The 18554-nt window shown below is 43.7% G+C and overlaps 1 protein-coding gene across 2 annotated transcripts in view; it reads right to left on the reverse strand.

Moving 5' to 3' along the window:
- ACTN2 (actinin alpha 2) overlaps positions 1 to 17142 on the reverse strand; it is an 80505-nt gene extending 63363 nt beyond the window's left edge. The window contains exon 1 of one of the 2 annotated variants that reach the window (XM_007452936.1): positions 16817 to 17142. In XM_007452936.1, the coding sequence (XP_007452998.1) occupies positions 16817 to 16942 (126 nt within the window). In that variant the 5' untranslated portion in view covers positions 16943 to 17142. The remainder of the gene's footprint in view (positions 1 to 16816) is intronic. The other variant, XM_007452935.1, reaches the window with a different exon arrangement.
- Between the last annotated feature and the right edge of the window lie 1412 nt (positions 17143 to 18554).

Consider the following 18554-nt stretch of genomic DNA (forward strand, 5'->3'; position numbering starts at 1 on the left):
AAAAAAAAAAAAAAAAAAAAAGTTACAGCCTTCTGTCTTCTAAAGGACAGTTAAATGATTTTGATGAAACTCCCCCATTTTAACTGTTAAATGGGAAGAAAAAAAAAAAAGTTAAGATTAGAAATATGCAGATACTTCCTAAACAATTGGAGGCATATGCTAACCAAATCAAATCTCTACAGAATCAAAGTTTTGGTCATTTTTGCTCTAAAGTATTAAAAACAAAAAGCGGTAAGCTCAAAGAACCACATGAAAGCTATTGGTGCCTAGTCATCTGAGCTTAAAGATTTCCTGAGGTCAAGAACCTGACTTAGCCGCTGGCTGGGAGTTTTGTGGGGTCACACCTGCCTCCCCCAAGCTGGCACGACCTCCGTGGAGAATTCCTTTGACGACTTTCTGGTAAGCAAGCATTTAAGGCTCCCAACAGCCTCACATATGATTGATCCTAAGTTATGCTTTCCAAAATAACTTGTTCCCTTGGAGCCTGGGTAACTATGTGTAAGACATGGCTCTGGGACAGGGCAGACCCAACTGTTGCTCGGTTATAGGCAAAAGCAACATTAATTGTACTTTCACAATTCTCTTCTTGAGGATGAATTCAAGTTTAAAGAAAAGCACACTGATGTCCCCCTCCCCAACCCCAGTCCATCCCAGCAACCGGGGAAGCAGCTTGTACTACCCAGACACCAAAATAAATATTCTTTAATTCAAGTTCACCATACTGTTACTATTTTCAGGGACCCAAACAAATGGCTGCTTGCACAGAGAAATTAAAGTGTTCATTTCGAAGGGAACAGCTCTCTATAATACGCCAGTCTCTGCGTTGGCAGTTTGGACAGAGCACAGTTCTAAGTGAGGAACAGCCCCCAATCAGGTCTGTCTACAGGTTTGCTCTACATATGGGGAAAGCTCTGGAAAACAGAAGGGCCAAAAACCAGGGAAGCTGGTCATTTCCAAAGTTCCTGCCCACTCCGCCCTGGGGGAACCAGGCTGGGATTTCCTCCATCGAGAAGTTCTTCCTTAGGGCTCACGCTGACTAAAAAGTGTTCATAAAAATAGATAATAAAGTCTTCATATCCTGAGCCATTTCAGACAGTTATATATTATAGTATAAAACACAGAAATATATGCTTTTCTAGTACAGCGTCAAGTCATCTAGCAGGCAATACGGCAAAATGTTAACACTAGTTTTCCCTACGGTATGACTTTTTAAAATTTCTTCTCCATATTTTCTGTAGTGAAGACATGACTTGGGTGATTATTTGAAAATGTATCTTAAAAAGGTAGTTTGGGAAAGTCTATATAATTTGTTAGGCTAGATTCTTCTCCCTTCCCTGGTTATCTGTAATTATGTTAGCTAGCTTTCTTTCACTCAGCCTCCATCGTTTTAACTGAAAAAGAAAAACTACTTAAATTGGATACACTCCAGCAAGCTTACATTTCTTTTTTTTTTTTTTTTCCGGTATGCGGGCCTCTCACCATTGTGGCCTCTCCCGCTGCAGAGCACAGGCTCCGGACGCACAGGCTCAGCCGCCATGGCTCACGGGCCCAGCCACTCCGCGGCAGGTGGGATCTTCCCGGACCGGGGCACGAACCCTCGTCCCCTGCATCGGCAGGCGGACTCTCAACCACTGCGCCACCAGGGAAGCCCGACATTTCTTAAGTTAATCAGTCGGTGAGGTGCTACTTCAGGACTTTTTTTTAAGTTTGACACTAAAATCCCTATTTCAATGTGAAGTTTTAAAATGCCAATGGAGAAGGTACACGCTGTCCAAGTCCAAGGACCGCAGCAGAGAAATCCTTAGTATCCAGTTACCCAGACACCAGTGACAGACAGCAACAGAACCCACTGTCACTCCCCAGGTATTTCTGACAGCATTCACCCTGCTTCCCGACCAAGTCCTTAATGGACTCAAATGGTGACAGCCCCACCTGTGTCTCATGATAGAAGGGACAATTTTACATTAAACGTGATTTTGTCCCACAGTAAATATATTTATCACCACTTCACTTCCAGACTTTCAAGTGTCTAAAGATATATACAATTTTATTAGAAAAAGACTTAAGCTGTCATAAGAACAAACCTAGAGATCCAACCTTGGAAATGGGTCCAGATATCTCAATAAAGTTTAACCCTTAGTTTTTTAGATGTGCAAAATAAGCATCCTTAAAGCCTAGCACATATTAACAGCAAGCCATCTGAAGTATGAGCATATATACTATTTATAAAACCACACGGACGGCATACAAACTACCATAAGGATGACGACAATGTGCATTTCGGAGGGAAACCTGGCCCACAGTAGGCATCCAGCGGGGTCCGTGGTCCCACACCCTCCAGACGCAGGGCTCACTCCCACCGCTGGCTACAAGGCTTGGTCTTCTAAAGGATTCGTGAGTTAGAAGATTCAGAAATTACTAGACAGTGATATTTAAAACTGTCAAAGTTTTAGAACTCTCATTTCACCAATATTTGCATTTTTTCAAGTTCAGAAATAGGCCAGTACTTTGAGAAAAGGCATTACTGTCCAAAATACAAATTATTTGGGTCTCAATATTATGTTAACCTTTTCTGAGGTGGCCTTGTGTACAGTGACCTGAACAGTGACCACAGAATTCGAAGTCTAAACTGGACCGCTTCTGAGAGTCAAAGGTGATGTTATTTATAGTTACTCTGGGACAAGAGCCACAACTGGGATTGTCCTGGGCAAACCTGGATGAGGGGTCACCCTACCTCTGGAATCAGTCCACCTTCCTTCCTCATTTCCTTTCATAAAGAATAGAGAACCTGGGCTTCCCTGGTGGCGCAGTGGTTGAGAATCTGCCTGCCAATGCAGGGGACACGGGTTCGAGCCCTGGTCTGGGAGGATCCCACATGCGGCGGAGCAACTAGGCCCGTGAGCCACAACTACTGAGCCTGCGCGTCTGGAGCCTGTGCTCCGCAACAAGAGAGGTCGCGATAGTGAGAGGCCTGCACATTGCAATGAAGAGTGGCCCCCGCTTGCCACAACTAGAGAAAGCCCTCATACAGAAACGAAGACACAACACAACAAAAATAAATAAATTAATTAATAAACTCCTACCCCCAACATCTTCTTAAAAAAAAAAAAAGAATAGAGAACCTGAGAGATGGGCAAGATGTTGTAACCCTTCAACTTACACAATATTACATGCTAACTACATCTCAATAAAGCTGGGAAACAAATAAAATAAAATAAAATGAATCTTTGTAAGGAAGGAGGTGGCCTGGAACTGCTACATGCAGGCAGCAGCCCCCATCCCTCCCAGGGCTCCCCTAGAAATTCACATACCTAAGCAGGTGAGGGTGTGATCTGTACCTAAAGAAGCTGCGGAAGCAGTCTTGGCAAAACTGCCCCTAAAAATAACCTTTCCCCAAGAACACTTAACACGTGTGCTCTGCTCCTTCCTCCCTGCACGCTGGGGTGGTGGAGGAAACAAAGATGCAGAGGTATCAAATTCAGCCTCTTCAGACACGGTGCTCACCTCCTGTCTCAAATTCAGGCTCCCGACTCAAAGAAGTAAAAGCAGTGGTCGCGGGAGCTAGACCAATAAACCTGAAGGAGGTTATGGGGTCAGTTTATCAGATCAGTCTGCAGCAGGAGAAGAGAAATACCCTATCAGTACTGACTTTACAAGGGGTCACAAACAGCAGTTAACCATCCCGTTTACAGGATGTAAAAGGCTTTGCCTCTGCCAACAGTGCTTTCCTTGCACAATTCTGTCCTCTTCTCCTACAGAGCCTGAAATTCACCGTTGGAATTAGACAACAGCGTTATTGTCTTAGAAAGGTCACCTTTAAAATATTGATGATCTCTGGAAAAGCAGGTCTTGGCAATCTTTGGTTTTTAGAAATAGCCAGTTGTAACATTAACAGCATGAGAAATTACTAGGAGAACTGGGGGTTAGGAGAGGTATCCCAGCAGAGCAGGGAGGAGGCCTGGACAGCCAAAAGGGGTTAGCAGGAAGAGTGGGGTCTGGGGGGGAGAAGACTGGTGTTTCAAAACAGGGAAGGCAACTGTCGGCTTAATTGGCAGTTTTGATTCAAAATTTCGTTTAGAGAATAAAGCATCTATTGAACATAAAAACTTTCTTTTTCCTTTTAGGATTGGACATCCCTGGTAATTATTTCACAATGTATACATTTATCAAAACATGTGGCACCCTTTAAATATATAAAATGTTTTATTTGTCAAGGACATCTCAATAAAGCTGGGGGAAAAAAAGAACCAGGCATCCCCTATTCATGAAACTTTGGTTTTCCTTGGCCAGTGGGATTCAGAGGGATTCGCTATATGTTCTCTCTGCTTTTATATATGTTTGAAATTTTCCATAATAAGAAGTTAAAAATAAATAAAAGGCAGGATTTTTTTCAATGGAAAGTGAAGGGAGTCCTTGGCACTGCCTTTGGCCAAATCTCTGTGGATCCCAAATCTTGGAGAGCATCCCTGTCCACTAAGACATCACGTCTGCAGGAGGATGGCTCTAATCTATGCTCTTGCCTCTCGAAGTCTCCTTTTCTAGTTCCAAAAGGGAACTGACTCAAATACTTAGGCATCCTGAACCCCGAATTCTTTTTGGAACTGTGTCAGACAGACCAGCAGGTAATTCCAAAGATGTGCCCTTAATGGCACGTCCTGTAAGCCTCCATTTGAGAGGTGTAGTTGGCTTTTCCTGTGGTCCCTTTCCTCCTCCTCTGGCACTTCTGTGGGACAGAGTGATTGCTAGGCCCTCACTTGGGGTTACCTTGGAAGGACAGTATTTTCCATAACTCAAAATTTAGTCTTCTCATTCTCAACAGATGTTCCCCCTGGACCAATTTAGAAATTAAAAATTCAGACACACACACCCTTATGCATGGGCAGTAGGTTTCGGATAAATGAAAACTTAGGAATACTGAATTCCAGATGTTTTCTCTGGGTTGTTGGTTAAAACTCTGAGCAAAAAAGCAACGAAAACAGAAAAATTTAGTGGTTAAAAAGCACCACCTTTGACCACTCACAATAGCCAATAAACAGCCTAGATGTCCATCAACAGAGGAATGGATAAAGAAGATGTGGTACATCTATACAATGGAATACTACTCAGCCATTAAAAAGAATGAAATCATGCCATTTGTAGCAACATGGATGGGCCTAGAGATTATCACACTAAGTGAAATAAGTCAGAAAGAGAAAGACAAATACCATATTGTATCACTAGTATGTGGAATGTAAAACAAGACACAAATGAACTTATCTGTAAAACAGAAACAGACTCACAGACATGGAGAACAGACCTGTGGCTGCCAAGGGGGAAGGAGACGGATTGAGAGTTTGGGGTTAGCAGAGCAAACTGTTATATATATATAATGGATAAACCACAAGGTCTTACTGTATAGCATAGGGAACTATGTGGTTTATTCCCTGTGATAAACCATAATGGAAAAGAATATGGAAAAGAATACATATGTCTAACTGAATCACTTTGCTGTACAGCAGAAATTAACACAACATTATAAATCAACTAAAATTCAACAAAATAAGTTTTAAAAAAATAAAAATAAAAGCACTGCCTCTGGAGTTAAGCACCCTGGATCCAAACTTTAGCTCTGCCACTTGCAGACCAAAGTGTGCAATGAAATAATTAGCATCTCCATGTGTTATAAAATCTCGATTGTGAGAGAGAATATCTTTGTAATTTAGACAAAATTCTGTGTGCATGTTCCAGCTACCACTTCCCCACCCTCAGCCACCCTTAGGTAAGTTACTTAGCCTCCCTGGTTGAAAAATGAGAATCACAATACTCATCTCCTAAGACTGTTGTGACGTTCGAATAAAATAATACGTATGGTCAAAACAGTGCCTGCAAATTCTCAATAAATAGCTGCTCTGCCCTATATACTGAATAGTTGGGGATACTGGGAACCATATGCCAAATCCCCTCCTATTCTTTTTTTAATCCATTGGAAAAAATCCATATATTAAAATATCACTTTTACTGTCTTACTGGAATGTTTTTGTTTTGCTGTTATACTGAAAAAATGAAAATAAACATCATTTTGTCCCAAAATTTAACAGGAAAGGTATGCAATGAAATATTCAGATACTTCCGATTTCATAAACTGCAGTAACAGAATAGAAATTGTACGGTTTACAAAATGTAAAACACATGGTTTGCATTTTTCCAACGAATATCCCCTCCTCACGTCCCAGCCCAACCTGATCTTTACCCTTGCCGCACCTCCAACATGGATTTGTTTTAAAATAGGAAAATATTACCCTCTATGGGTAATCTCAAAACTGATTGCAATTCTGTTATGTCTTTTACTATTTTCATGACTGATACACCCAAAATATCAATAATATTTTTTAAAACTTAAAACAAAACCCCTAAATGAGGACCATCTCTCATCCTATTTTCTTAATTTTATAAATGATAAAACAGAAAAGGGAAACCCACCTTGTGGTTGAATGCTACACTTGGTATGTTAAGATGAAACCAATTCTTTTCAGTAATGAAACTACTTTCTTCAGTAATCCTTACAAATTTTCAATAAAGTCTTCCTCAATAAAGCCCAGCCTTGGCCATTCCAGCTGCAGAAGGATTTTATGTCACAGACTTGAGCACACTGCCATAAATAGTTTCTTACAGCTTTTCACTTCCTTTGCAAGCATAACTTATCTCATGAGCTAAAAGATCTCCCATTCCACGGTGCCAAAGCCCTGGGTTTCTGTTCCAGCGACTAAACGGATTCAAATGTCAGATTCAGATGGACTGGCGAAGTTCCAGAGAAATACCAAGGTGAGATTTCTCCCGGAAGAAAATCAGACATTTCGACAGTTCATCTAGTTTTAAGTCATCCAGTAAATGCATGTTTTCATCCAGAGAAGCGATGCTTCCACGTTCCGGTAATCACTGCTTCCTCTGGGAGCCCTCAATGTTAAGCTCACCTCAGCGTCTGGCAGGTAGATCTTCCACTGTCCCCTCCTTACAGTTTCAACCATGGCCTCTGAGCAGATAACTCCCACACCTAAATCTCTAGGCTTGACCTTCCTTCTCGATATTTCCATGGGCTGTCAAGCCCTCAATCCAAACCTCACATTTTTAACTTCTACAAAACCTAACCACCCCTTATTTTCCCAAATGAATACCAAAGGCATTAGAGGTAAGACTAGAAACCAGCTGAACTCACTTTTATGGCTTGGCTGTGGCGTGGTCTTGGTCAAGTACCTTGAATATAGTGGGACAATAGTGGTAAGGTGGTTTTATTGGGTTGAGCCATAAGAAACTGCAATTTTTGGAGGTCAAAATGGTCAGTGTGAAAAATGTCCTACGGTTCAACCTAATGCATACAAAATATCTTAAAATCCTAATAAAAAACAATGAGATTAGATTACCTACCTTCTAAATAATTATTATCTTCCCATTCTGCTGGACTATAATGAAGAAACTTAAAAGACTCCTCATGACTCTAAAAGATAGGATTTCTTTTTTTTTTTTTTTTTTTTTTTTTTGGCCGTGCTGCGTGGCATGCAGCCTCTTAGTTCCTCGACCAGGGATCCAACCCGTGTCTCCTGCAGTGGAAGCGTGGAGCCCTAACCACTGGACAGCCAGGGAAGTCCCGAGGATTTCTTGAGTTGCCGATCTCAATTCTAATTGCCTGTATAAGACTCAGTCATACCTTCAATATCAAATACTGTTCTCATTTCCCCTCAACCTCATATTCACTTACTTGCCCACTTGATCCTCACAATCACTAAAAAATAAGAGTTTTTCCCGAGATAGCATGCCTTTTTAATGAAAAGGTTGTAACAGAGGCTAATGAGAATCTATTTTCATTATATAGCAACTTCTAGGAATGATGACCAATACATTTATCCCCTAGCAAAAACAAACAAACACAGCAAGACAACTCAAAGCCATGCTAACTCTGTAGTCTTGGGTTTGGCTTATATCAATACCGTCCAGGCCAATTCTTTTCCAGGGTCCACATACTCTGCAGAATCATCTGCATCTCTTCTCTCTTTTCCATTTCTACTACTGTGAAGCCTAGCATGTCTTCCAAGAGTTTTTGTCTTACCAGGTTTTACATTCAGAAGAACACATTTAAATGTATACTTCTCTGAATCTAAATGAATTTGGAATTTTCTCTCTGATGTGGGTAAAGGTTTTCAGTCTGGACAAAACAGTAAGCTCTGGGCTACCAGAGCTTCGTTCATTAACATGGTGACACATTTTATTATCATTTAAATAAATCTACATGTATGATTTTATTTTATTCCCCAAATCTCTAAATTACAAATTATTGTTATTTTTTTAATTAAACAGCTTATCTTTGTAGGCTCAGTCTGAGAATAAGAGCTAAGTCGGAGAAGTCCATCGTTTGGGGAACTTGATGAGAAAACATCTTTAAGGAGCATTAGACAAGTATGAGCTGGAGTTAATACATTTGTAGCTCAAGGAGTTGCAATGATTGCAAAAAAAAAATTTAATTGTACTAAATTCTTTCAGAAATATGACTTATAATTCCTGCATTTCACAAATGTGAGTGCAGACTCTAAGCAGGACCATTGCAGGGCCAGGGGGCCACAGGACAGTGTCTGCTTGTAGGGGAGACCAGGACAGCACCCAGGGGCCCATGTTCTAGAGGAGGGGCCCGAGGAAGAACTCCCAGGGCGGGCAGAGGAGGTAGTCTCGGGTATAAGCAAAGAGGAGAATCAAACACGTGGGCTCCAGGAGCCCCAGCGGGAGAGACGGAGCAGACAGAGGCTGGCTCAGGCCTGGCTCCCAACACCCTCCTGAAGGCAATAAAGGACCACACAGGGCCTTTAAGCAGAAATACCATGACCAGGCTTGTGTTTTATACAGATACTCCTGCAGCATCAGGCAGAAAAAAGCCTGAAGGCAAGTGTGGTGTGTGGAAGGTGACAAAGCAGGGGCCACTGCCCCCATCCAGGCAGGAAGTGCAGAGGCCCTGAAGGCCTTAAAGCACAGGAGGGGAGGAAGGGGCAGGGTCTGGAGGACTTTAGGAGGTGGGCTCACAGGAGGTGAGAGAGAGGGAAGCCTCAAGGGTAACTCCCAGCTTCCCTGCACGGGCGCCAGGGAGGAAGATGCTTCCAGGCACCGCGACAGGGGACCATGCAGGAGGGGCTTTGGAAATGCTCTCCACTCCATTCCACCGGCCAGGGTGAACTCGGTGTCCCTCCTCTGTACTTCTCACTGCCCTTTCTGTCTCTTGAACTAAGCTGCAAGCTCCTTAAAGCCTGGGGTGGTGTCAACTCCATTCCCTAAGCCGGGCCTCTAGCGGGACCGGGCCTCTAGCGGGACCGGGCCTCTAGCGGGACCGGGCCTCTAGGGGGACCGTAATAAACGTCTGCCAAAGGAAGGAAAAGAATAAACAGCCATGCTTGTGCTCCACTTCTATTCTGCCCTTCACTACGGCTGCAGGAGAAAACATCTAGTTTCTGATCAAGAAAATCGTGGGGAGGGGTACAGGTGTGGTGTGGGGCTCAGAGGCCAGTGCGCAAGTGCTCAGACTGATACGTGCTTGCGTAAAACATGTTCCTCAGCTTCTTTAGAAAAACCCATTTCTGGCACTCAAGATTTTCCTTCCTTTGAACTGAGTCTAGCACAGTAGTTAGCAAGCGTTTTCCCCCTCATCTTTGCTTTCTGTTCTTTCTGGAAGAACTAGTACCGTTCCCACGGAAACAGCGGTACAATTCTGACTGTCCTCCAACGTATTCCGTACCAACTCCTCTGCTCATCACGGGAGTGCCTCCACCCACCCCAGAGCTGCACCTTTTCTGTAGCCCAGCTGCAGCAACCGACTGCAGGGCTTTCTGACAGTTTTCTGAAGCTGCTGTTCTTTAGGCTTCCCAGCTAATAGTTCTATTCCTCCTCCCACGCTCCCGGAAAATCATATCTTGGGTTCAAGTTTCTTCCTTGGTGAATGTGGCTGAAGGGGTAGGGCAGACCCCCAGGACACACTGCAGTGCCTAAGAGAAGATGCAGAAATCACAAAGAGTGATTTCCCCACCTTCCAACTCCTGCACCTGTGGTTCTCCATAGCAAACCAAGGGCATCTTGAGAACAACAGCCCTTCGGGGGGCAGAGATTTCTTAGGGCTCATACAAGATTCTGCCTTTGCAAGCCTGCCCATCAGCAACTCTCTGTGGACATCAAAGGCTGCCTGAAACTCCAGCCCTGCATTTAGGCAATGGCCACCTGGACACACAACTTGCCCCTCAGCACTCAGCCCCTGCACTGAATGATACATCCTGTAAATGGTCAGCTTTCCACCCAGACACCTCTCCTGGTTAGATAAGCAGACACTCCTCATTAGTTTGTTTGTTACTTGTCAATATCACTATCTTGAGTTTTAAGCCCAGGAGCTCTAATGGTGAGATCATGTCTGCTTAATTGGACTTATACAACAGCCTGCCGTGCAACAACATGGGGTTATTTAATACTTTTTATAATCCCTCCTGATCACTCTCAAATTGATGGCTTCCTCACCACTGCTTCTAATCCTCACCGCTTTAAACGTATCATTCCCGTAACGGGCTTCTACCTGGGTCCCCCACCTCAGCCCTTCACCCACTGCGATTTATTCTGCAAACAATATTCTACTTGAAGCATGGCTCTTCCGGGCTCAAATATTCCCAGAGCTCTGCACTGCTTGAAGAACGAAGTCCACGCTCACCCTGGCATCCTAGGTCCTCTGTAAACTGGCCCCGGATTACCTATGCAATTTTCTCTCTAAATCTGAATCTGTATCTTTAGCTTCAGTTAAGCCTAGACTGTTCACTCTATTTCTCTAGCCAGGAATGTTCTGTTTCGCTCTCCTCGCCACCCAGCTAGTATTTAGTTATTCCTCAAATTAAGGCCCACCCCAAGTTCTACTCCCTTGTAAAGCTGTTTCCCCATTATCCTCACCCACAATGCTTTTCCTTATTTGATCTCCTAAAATTTTTGCTCTTTATACAACAAGCACCTGGCACTTGTTATTAAACAATTTCTTGTTCTAAGTGTGGAAGCGTGTAAACCCTACCTTTAAAGGTACATGGGGGGGAGGAGGTAATAGGAAGTTACTGTTTAACAGACACAGACTTTAACTTGGGGGTGAGATGGAAAAGTTCTGGAGATGGATGGTGGTGATGGTTGCACAACAACGTGAATGTATTAATGTCACTGAATTGTACACCTAAGAATGGTTAAAACGGTACATTTTATGTTATGTAGATTTTACAATTTTTTTTGAAAAGTACATCCAAGTCACTGAGGAACAAATCACGTGCTTCTGCAACCCCACAAATTCAATCACAGTGCTAATTACTACGACACCACCTGATGAAATTAATAAGTATTGGCTGCACTAGGATAGTAATAATATTTGAACATTTACAGATCACAAAGCCCCTTCGACGTAAACCAGTTTGACCATTTGATTCTGAAAAACTCTGTGAGGCCAAGAAAGACAGGAATCCCTTATCTTTACTTTCTAGATGAAGAGATGGAACTCGAAAGGCTTAGTGACTTGATTTCAGCCAAACAGAGGGTACCAGGCAGAGCTGAGATTCATCTGGGTCTCATGAATCTGAGACACTTCCCAGGCCCCTCGTTAATCATTCACCTCGTTGGAAGAATTCGTGCCTTTTTTTCCCCAGGAAAAATTCCCGCAAGAGCGTACGTACTCCACTGTGCAGGGGAGAAGAGCCTTGACCTGCACCCTTAACCAGCAGTTGTTCCTTGAGACACTGAAAGGGGCAACTGGCAGGTTCTGGATCCTCTATTTAATCCAACCTGTGCGCAGCTGCTCCCACACAAGCGTCCTTCCCCACTGCCTGACCCCACGTGGCAACATTTCAGCCTGATGACAGGACAGGCAGCAGGTGTGCTGAGGAGAACAGTGAGCTGCTCCATCTAAACTGTGTCTCTGCAGAAGAACTTGGATTTCTTTAGGAACAATGAAAACTAATTAGAATTCTGAATGTGGAATATGGAATACATGAACGACTCTCTTATGCTCTCCACAACTGGTGAAAAAGAGTATCGATCACCTAGCCCTATACAGATTAAGGATGTTAAGGGCCCTTTATGTATCGAAACACACAGTCATTTCCTTAAAAGGTCTGTTCTAGCCTCCCAGAGTGGTGAAAGACAGCGCCCTGTGCCCACGGAGATAGCACACATATTCAGCATTGCTGTTCTGACAAGTCACCTCCCGATTAGGCCGCAGTTGAATTAAAGGCTGAATGTGCTCTTTGCTTCCAGGAGAAGCTTACTTCTAAACACCAAAGCTCTAGAAGTTTCAGAAGTCCACTAAAGAGAGCTTCATTTATGTGACTACAAATATTCTTAAACACCCCTGAAAGAGGAGATCACTTTGAAATGCCTGTACACACTCATGCTAAATTCAACATCTTCTAAATTGCCTTTCTTTTGGAAAAAGCACTGCATGTCCTCAAAAAATTGAAAACCAGTCACTGCCACAAAGATCCAGAAATTCCACTTCTAGGTATCTAATCAAAAAAACCCAAAAGCAGGGACATGAAGAGATATTTGTACACCCATGTTCACAGCAGCATTATTGACAATAACCAAAAGGTAGAAGCAATCCACGTGTGCATCAACCAATGAATGGATAAACAAAATGTGGTCCATACAGTCAGTGAAATATTATTCAGCCTTAAAAAGGAAGGGAATTCTGACACATGACACAACGTGGATGAACCTTGAGGACATTATGCTAAGTGAAGTAAGCCAGATGCAAAAGGACAAATAGTGTATGATTCCACCCATATGAGGTCCCTAGGGGTCAAATTCATGGAGACAGAAGGTAGAAGGGTGGTTGCCAGGGGCTGGGGGGTGGGGAGAATAGAAAGTTATTGTTTTATACAGAGTTTAATTTTGCAAGATGAAGAGTCTTGGAGATTGATTGCACAACAATGTGAATGTACATAGCACGCCTGAACTGGATGCTTTAAAATGGTTAAGGTTGGGCTTCCCTGGTGGCGCAGTGGTTGAGAGTCCGCCTGCCGAGGCAGGGGACGTGGGTTCGTGCCCTAGTCCGGGAAGATCCCACACGCCGCGGAGCGGCTAGGCCCGTGAGCCATGGCCGCTGAGCCTGCGCGTCCGGAGCCTGTGCTCTGCAACGCGAGAGGCCACAACAGTGAGAGGCCCGTGTACTGCAAAAAAAAAAAGAAAATTAAAAAAAAAATTTTTTTTAATTTAAAAAAATTTTTTTTAAAAATCAAAAAAAAATTAAAATGGTTAAGACGGTAAATTTTATGTTAAAAAAAAAAAGATCTCCCATCACATACACACACAGCACTACAGTTTTACTAAGTCCTTCTGTAGCAAGGCATTCCATACCAGAGCAAGGTTTACCACAGCCCATAAGACTCTGTGAACTGTGGATATAATTAGGTCCCTCATCCATTATAACGCTACAGACGTCATCATGTGTTACCAGCATCTGTTGACAGATCTCATACCCGGCATATCATTGAAATGGCAAGTGTGGAAAAGGTAGCCCACAATAGAAACAATGGTATTTTATCCCTGTCCTGTTCCAGCAGTTTGGCTCATAGGACATAAATAGAGGCTACTGCTCTGGCTGCCCGGACCTCACAGTTCAGTATTACTTTACTGACTTGAGTGGGTTCTCTACCAAAAGTAGAAACAGAGGATCTTCTGGATGTGTTCAGGTCTGTGTCCTAACGTAATGTTTGGCTCTGTTTTGTTTGTCACTAAAGTCACAACACAGCACTCAAGCTACCTAAGAAAAAGATGACATATGTCTGCTTTTTAATATATAATATACAAGTGCTATATAATTATAATAATATATTCACGCAGGAACCCCAAACTTTAAAAAAAAATCACAACAATGAAATTATATCCAAAAATACTGTGAATTAAAAAATATATATAATTATATATCATATATTAAAAATAATTTTAAAATTATATGTATATGACAGAAGACATATATCAATGTTGTCTTTGGAAACTAAAATTAACTCTATCCTGTACTGTAATTTTAAAAAATCAACAGAAACCACTGTGATTAGACTATTACTTTCAAAAATGATGGGCACCCTGGTGGCGCAGTGGTTGAGAGTCCGCCTGCCGAGGCAGGGGACGTGGGTTCGTGCCCTAGTCCGGGAAGATCCCACACGCCGCGGAGCGGCTAGGCCCGTGAGCCATGGCCGCTGAGCCTGCGCGTCCGGAGCCTGTGCTCTGCAACGCGAGAGGCCACAACAGTGAGAGGCCCGTGTACTGCAAAAAAAAAAAGAAAATTAAAAAAAAAATTTTTTTTAATTTAAAAAAATTTTTTTTAAAAATCAAAAAAAAATTAAAATGGTTAAGACGGTAAATTTTATGTTAAAAAAAAAAAGATCTCCCATCACATACACACACAGCACTACAGTTTTACTAAGTCCTTCTGTAGCAAGGCATTCCATACCAGAGCAAGGTTTACCACAGCCCATAAGACTCTGTGAACTGTGGATATAATTAGGTCCCTCATCCATTATAACGCTACAGACGTCATCATGTGTTACCAGCATCTGTTGACAGATCTCATACCCGGCATATCATTGAAATGGCAAGTGTGGAAAAGGTAGCCCACAATAGAAACAATGGTATTTTATCCCTGTCCTGTTCCAGCAGTTTGGCTCATAGGACATAAATAGAGGCTACTGCTCTGGCTGCCCGGACCTCACAGTTCAGTATTACTTTACTGACTTGAGTGGGTTCTCTACCAAAAGTAGAAACAGAGGATCTTCTGGATGTGTTCAGGTCTGTGTCCTAACGTAATGTTTGGCTCTGTTTTGTTTGTCACTAAAGTCACAACACAGCACTCAAGCTACCTAAGAAAAAGATGACATATGTCTGCTTTTTAATATATAATATACAAGTGCTATATAATTATAATAATATATTCACGCAGGAACCCCAAACTTTAAAAAAAAATCACAACAATGAAATTATATCCAAAAATACTGTGAATTAAAAAATATATATAATTATATATCATATATTAAAAATAATTTTAAAATTATATGTATATGACAGAAGACATATATCAATGTTGTCTTTGGAAACTAAAATTAACTCTATCCTGTACTGTAATTTTAAAAAATCAACAGAAACCACTGTGATTAGACTATTACTTTCAAAAATGATGGGCAGACTACCCATCCAATTCCTTAGCTATTTTGCCCTTCCTCATGAGGAAAAAAAAAAAGCAATCTCTGCAACAAAGACTTAAGACTTTTTAAAAAATCCATGAAAAAATGTAGTAATCAAAATTGTGGGAAAAATTTTTTTAAAAGAAACACTCACTGTTAAAAATTAAAGCGACTATTTAACTTCTTTCTCATTGATGATGCAGCAATTAGCCCAGATGACTAATAATAATAACAACACATTAATAATCCTCAAGCCAGGTGTTTAAAAAATTGTAGAAGGTTTGAAATTTTATTCTCCTTTATAGACTCAACTTCTACTTATCACTCCCATTCTACTGTTTCCAAGAAGGCAAGGATGATGGAACTAAGGGGGAGAATGAAATGTAGCTAAGTTAGAGCTTTAAAACAATAACAGTAAGTGGTTTTAAAAGAGAGAATAGACAACAAAAGAAAAATCTTGATTTGAAATTATCATGGTTATTTTATAAATAACAAAAAAAAAACCCTAAAATGGTTATCTGATAATTATCCAAATATGGGACGTCTCTCCTTCAGCTAACACTGTTTGTTGGGAGTACGTGTTTCCTATAGTCAGACACATTCACCAGGCACTATCAGATAATCACCCACAGTGGCAGCTACACAGAGCATTCCCAGGCACACAGATGGTCAACAGACCTTATCCACTTAATGGCAGGCCCTTAGAAGGGAAACCCACTTTGCCCCACCCCGAGAAAAATAGGGGGGAAAAGCAGAGGGCACTATGCTTTTGCCAGGACACTGTCATCATAAGGCTGGGTGAGCAGGTCTGGGTTGGCATCCCTGACCCAGCCAGGCTCTGTGGCCAAACAAGAGGCGAGATTTAGCCTCCTGGTGAGCAGTCCCTAGAATTCTAGCCAAGGGGATCAAGAAGAAACCTTGAGATAGTGGAATGTTCCATTGGGCCCCCAGACAGCGCCAACCAAGATGGGAAGGGAACTTTTAGAGCTGGCTGACTCCCTCGTCCCCGAGCGCTTACCTCAATGAACCGTAAACAGAGTGTGAAATAACTATTAATTTATCGGTGAATGTGTAGTGTTCATACAGCATCTCTCTCCAGGGAACCCCAAAACGTGTAATAAATGATTTTCAATTACTCTCTGGGGCAGCCTTTGTGAAAATCGGAATGAAGCCGATGTTCTTTTGACCTCTTTTATTTGGGGAGAGACGGGTTAGGGGGAAATGGGACACAACGGGACCAGAAGACACAACTCTGGCCAAGGTCACAGACTCAAGGGGTCAGGAGCAGACCTGAGACTTTCACATTCTGGTCTAATGCAGGTTAAAACAGAAACGGCTGCACTGTTCTTCTCCTAACATTGTTCGTTTTGTGACTCTTATGTGACACACGCGCGCACCCACGCACAATCGCGCGCGCGCGCACTCACGACGCCCAGGTCCGTGCCTGTCCCTGGACTTTTCCCGGGCTACGAGGACATGGGACAACACGACCCTCCATCAAGCTCCCTCCCGCTAGTCCACACGATAGGCGGCGCCCCCGGGCGGTCGCCCCCCGGGGAAGGCGACACACAGACACGCGGGTCCAGCCCGCAGACGGCGGGCACGCGGCCCTGGCTGACCTTCCTCTGCTGCTTCTCCCAGGCCGGGTCGAGGAGCAGGTCGCGGTCCCACTCCTCCTCCTGGATCATGTACTCGTCATCTTCGTAGACGTAGTTGTACTGCACGCCAGGCTCGATCTGGTTCATGGCGCTCGGATGGCCGGGGCTGCGGCGGGGCGCGCGCGGGGCTCGGGCGGTCGGACGGGCGGACGGAGACGCGGCGGGGCCGGCGAGGCGCGCGGGGCTCGGTGGAGGCGCGGGTGGCGGACGGGCTGGCGGGCGCGAGGTGACCTTCGCGCGGTCCTCTCGGGGCGGCACACCTGGGCGCTGAGTCGCGGGCGAAGCACCAGCTCGGGCTGCGGAGCAGCAGCCGCCCCGCTTAATACCCGCGCCGCCCGTCACGTGGCCGTCCGGCCGCGCCCCCACCGCCCCGCCCCGCCCCGCCCCTCCGAACACTTGCTGGCGGGCAGCGGGGCCAGGCGGCTCGCGTCCGCGTTCCTGGTGCTGCCCCGAACCTCCGGCGCTGCGAGCTGAGGCCGCCGGCGCACCAGCCCACGGCTCCCACCCACCCTCTGCCTTGCTGCGCGGCTGGATTTGCGGGCGCCCAGGTGGGTTACCCGGGTGAGTGGATGTTCGCGGATCAGAGGAGGGACACACGGCCTGGGCTCCTGACCACCCCCAGCACATCCAAGTTGCCCAGCGTAGTCACGTTTTCCATATATTCCCACATATTCATAGATACCACACACATACACCCCTAAAAAGTAAAGTTTAGAAGCTACGGCATCCCCTTTCTTCCTCCTCTCCTCCCTGCCCTCACCTGCGGAAACCGAGGCGAGGGAGTTAGCCCAGCCGTGTTCAACAGTCAGGAACCAAACCAAAGGCAGGAAGTGTCTGCTCTCACCTGCCAATCTTAAAACAACTGACAATTGCGGACAAGCAGCCAGCTTCATGTTACATTTCCATCTCCCCCTGATGTGTTGCACTTAAGGCTTTTCCTCCCTATCGTCCTGTCTGGCTGTTTCCTGTGCCTTATGCCCCTGTAGGAACCAAGATGAGGTAGGTCCCTTGAACAGGAGGTTGAATCCAGAGGCCAGCTGACAGGCAGGGCACTTGCCTCGTGCAACTTATGTCCAAACTGAATAAAAGTTGCCCACCGCTGCTACACAACTGTGGTTCAGGGCTACTACTTTGTTGACAGATTTCAAGCCAAAAGTATGCCTGGATTCATCATTGTTCCTTAGAATTTTTACAACACTTAGTTTTATTTTTTTGAGCTTTCTGCAAAAAAACTTTGACAAATTAGCAAATACACCATGCTAACATTTTTTTAAAACATGCCCACTAGAATATGAACTCCATGAGGCCAGGGGTCTTGTCCTGTTCACAGCTGTAATCCCCAGAAACCACTAGGTGCTCAAGTATTTGTTGACGAAATAAGTATCCTTAGAAACAGTGACTGAGCTAATTTGCTTGGATTTAAATTTAAAATTTAAAGTTTAAATTTTGGATTAAAATTATAATCTCTGAACAAGTTTATGTAAATTTAATCATTAGAAACTGGACCAGCAATTACAAAAACTGTTAATGTTAGGCTTCAAAAAGTGTGGGGACTTCAGGTTCCAGATGAGATGTATTAAAAGCCACCAGATTTACAATGCTGCCTGAAACAACTAAAATCTGGAGGAAAATATATTAAGCAAAGCTTTTTAAGACATTGACCATCAGGCAATGAAAGATGATGATCCCTGAGAGGCAG

This window comes from Lipotes vexillifer, unplaced genomic scaffold (assembly GCF_000442215.2).
Source record: "Lipotes vexillifer unplaced genomic scaffold, Lipotes_vexillifer_v1.1 scaffold1088, whole genome shotgun sequence".
NCBI lineage: Eukaryota > Metazoa > Chordata > Mammalia > Artiodactyla > Lipotidae > Lipotes > Lipotes vexillifer.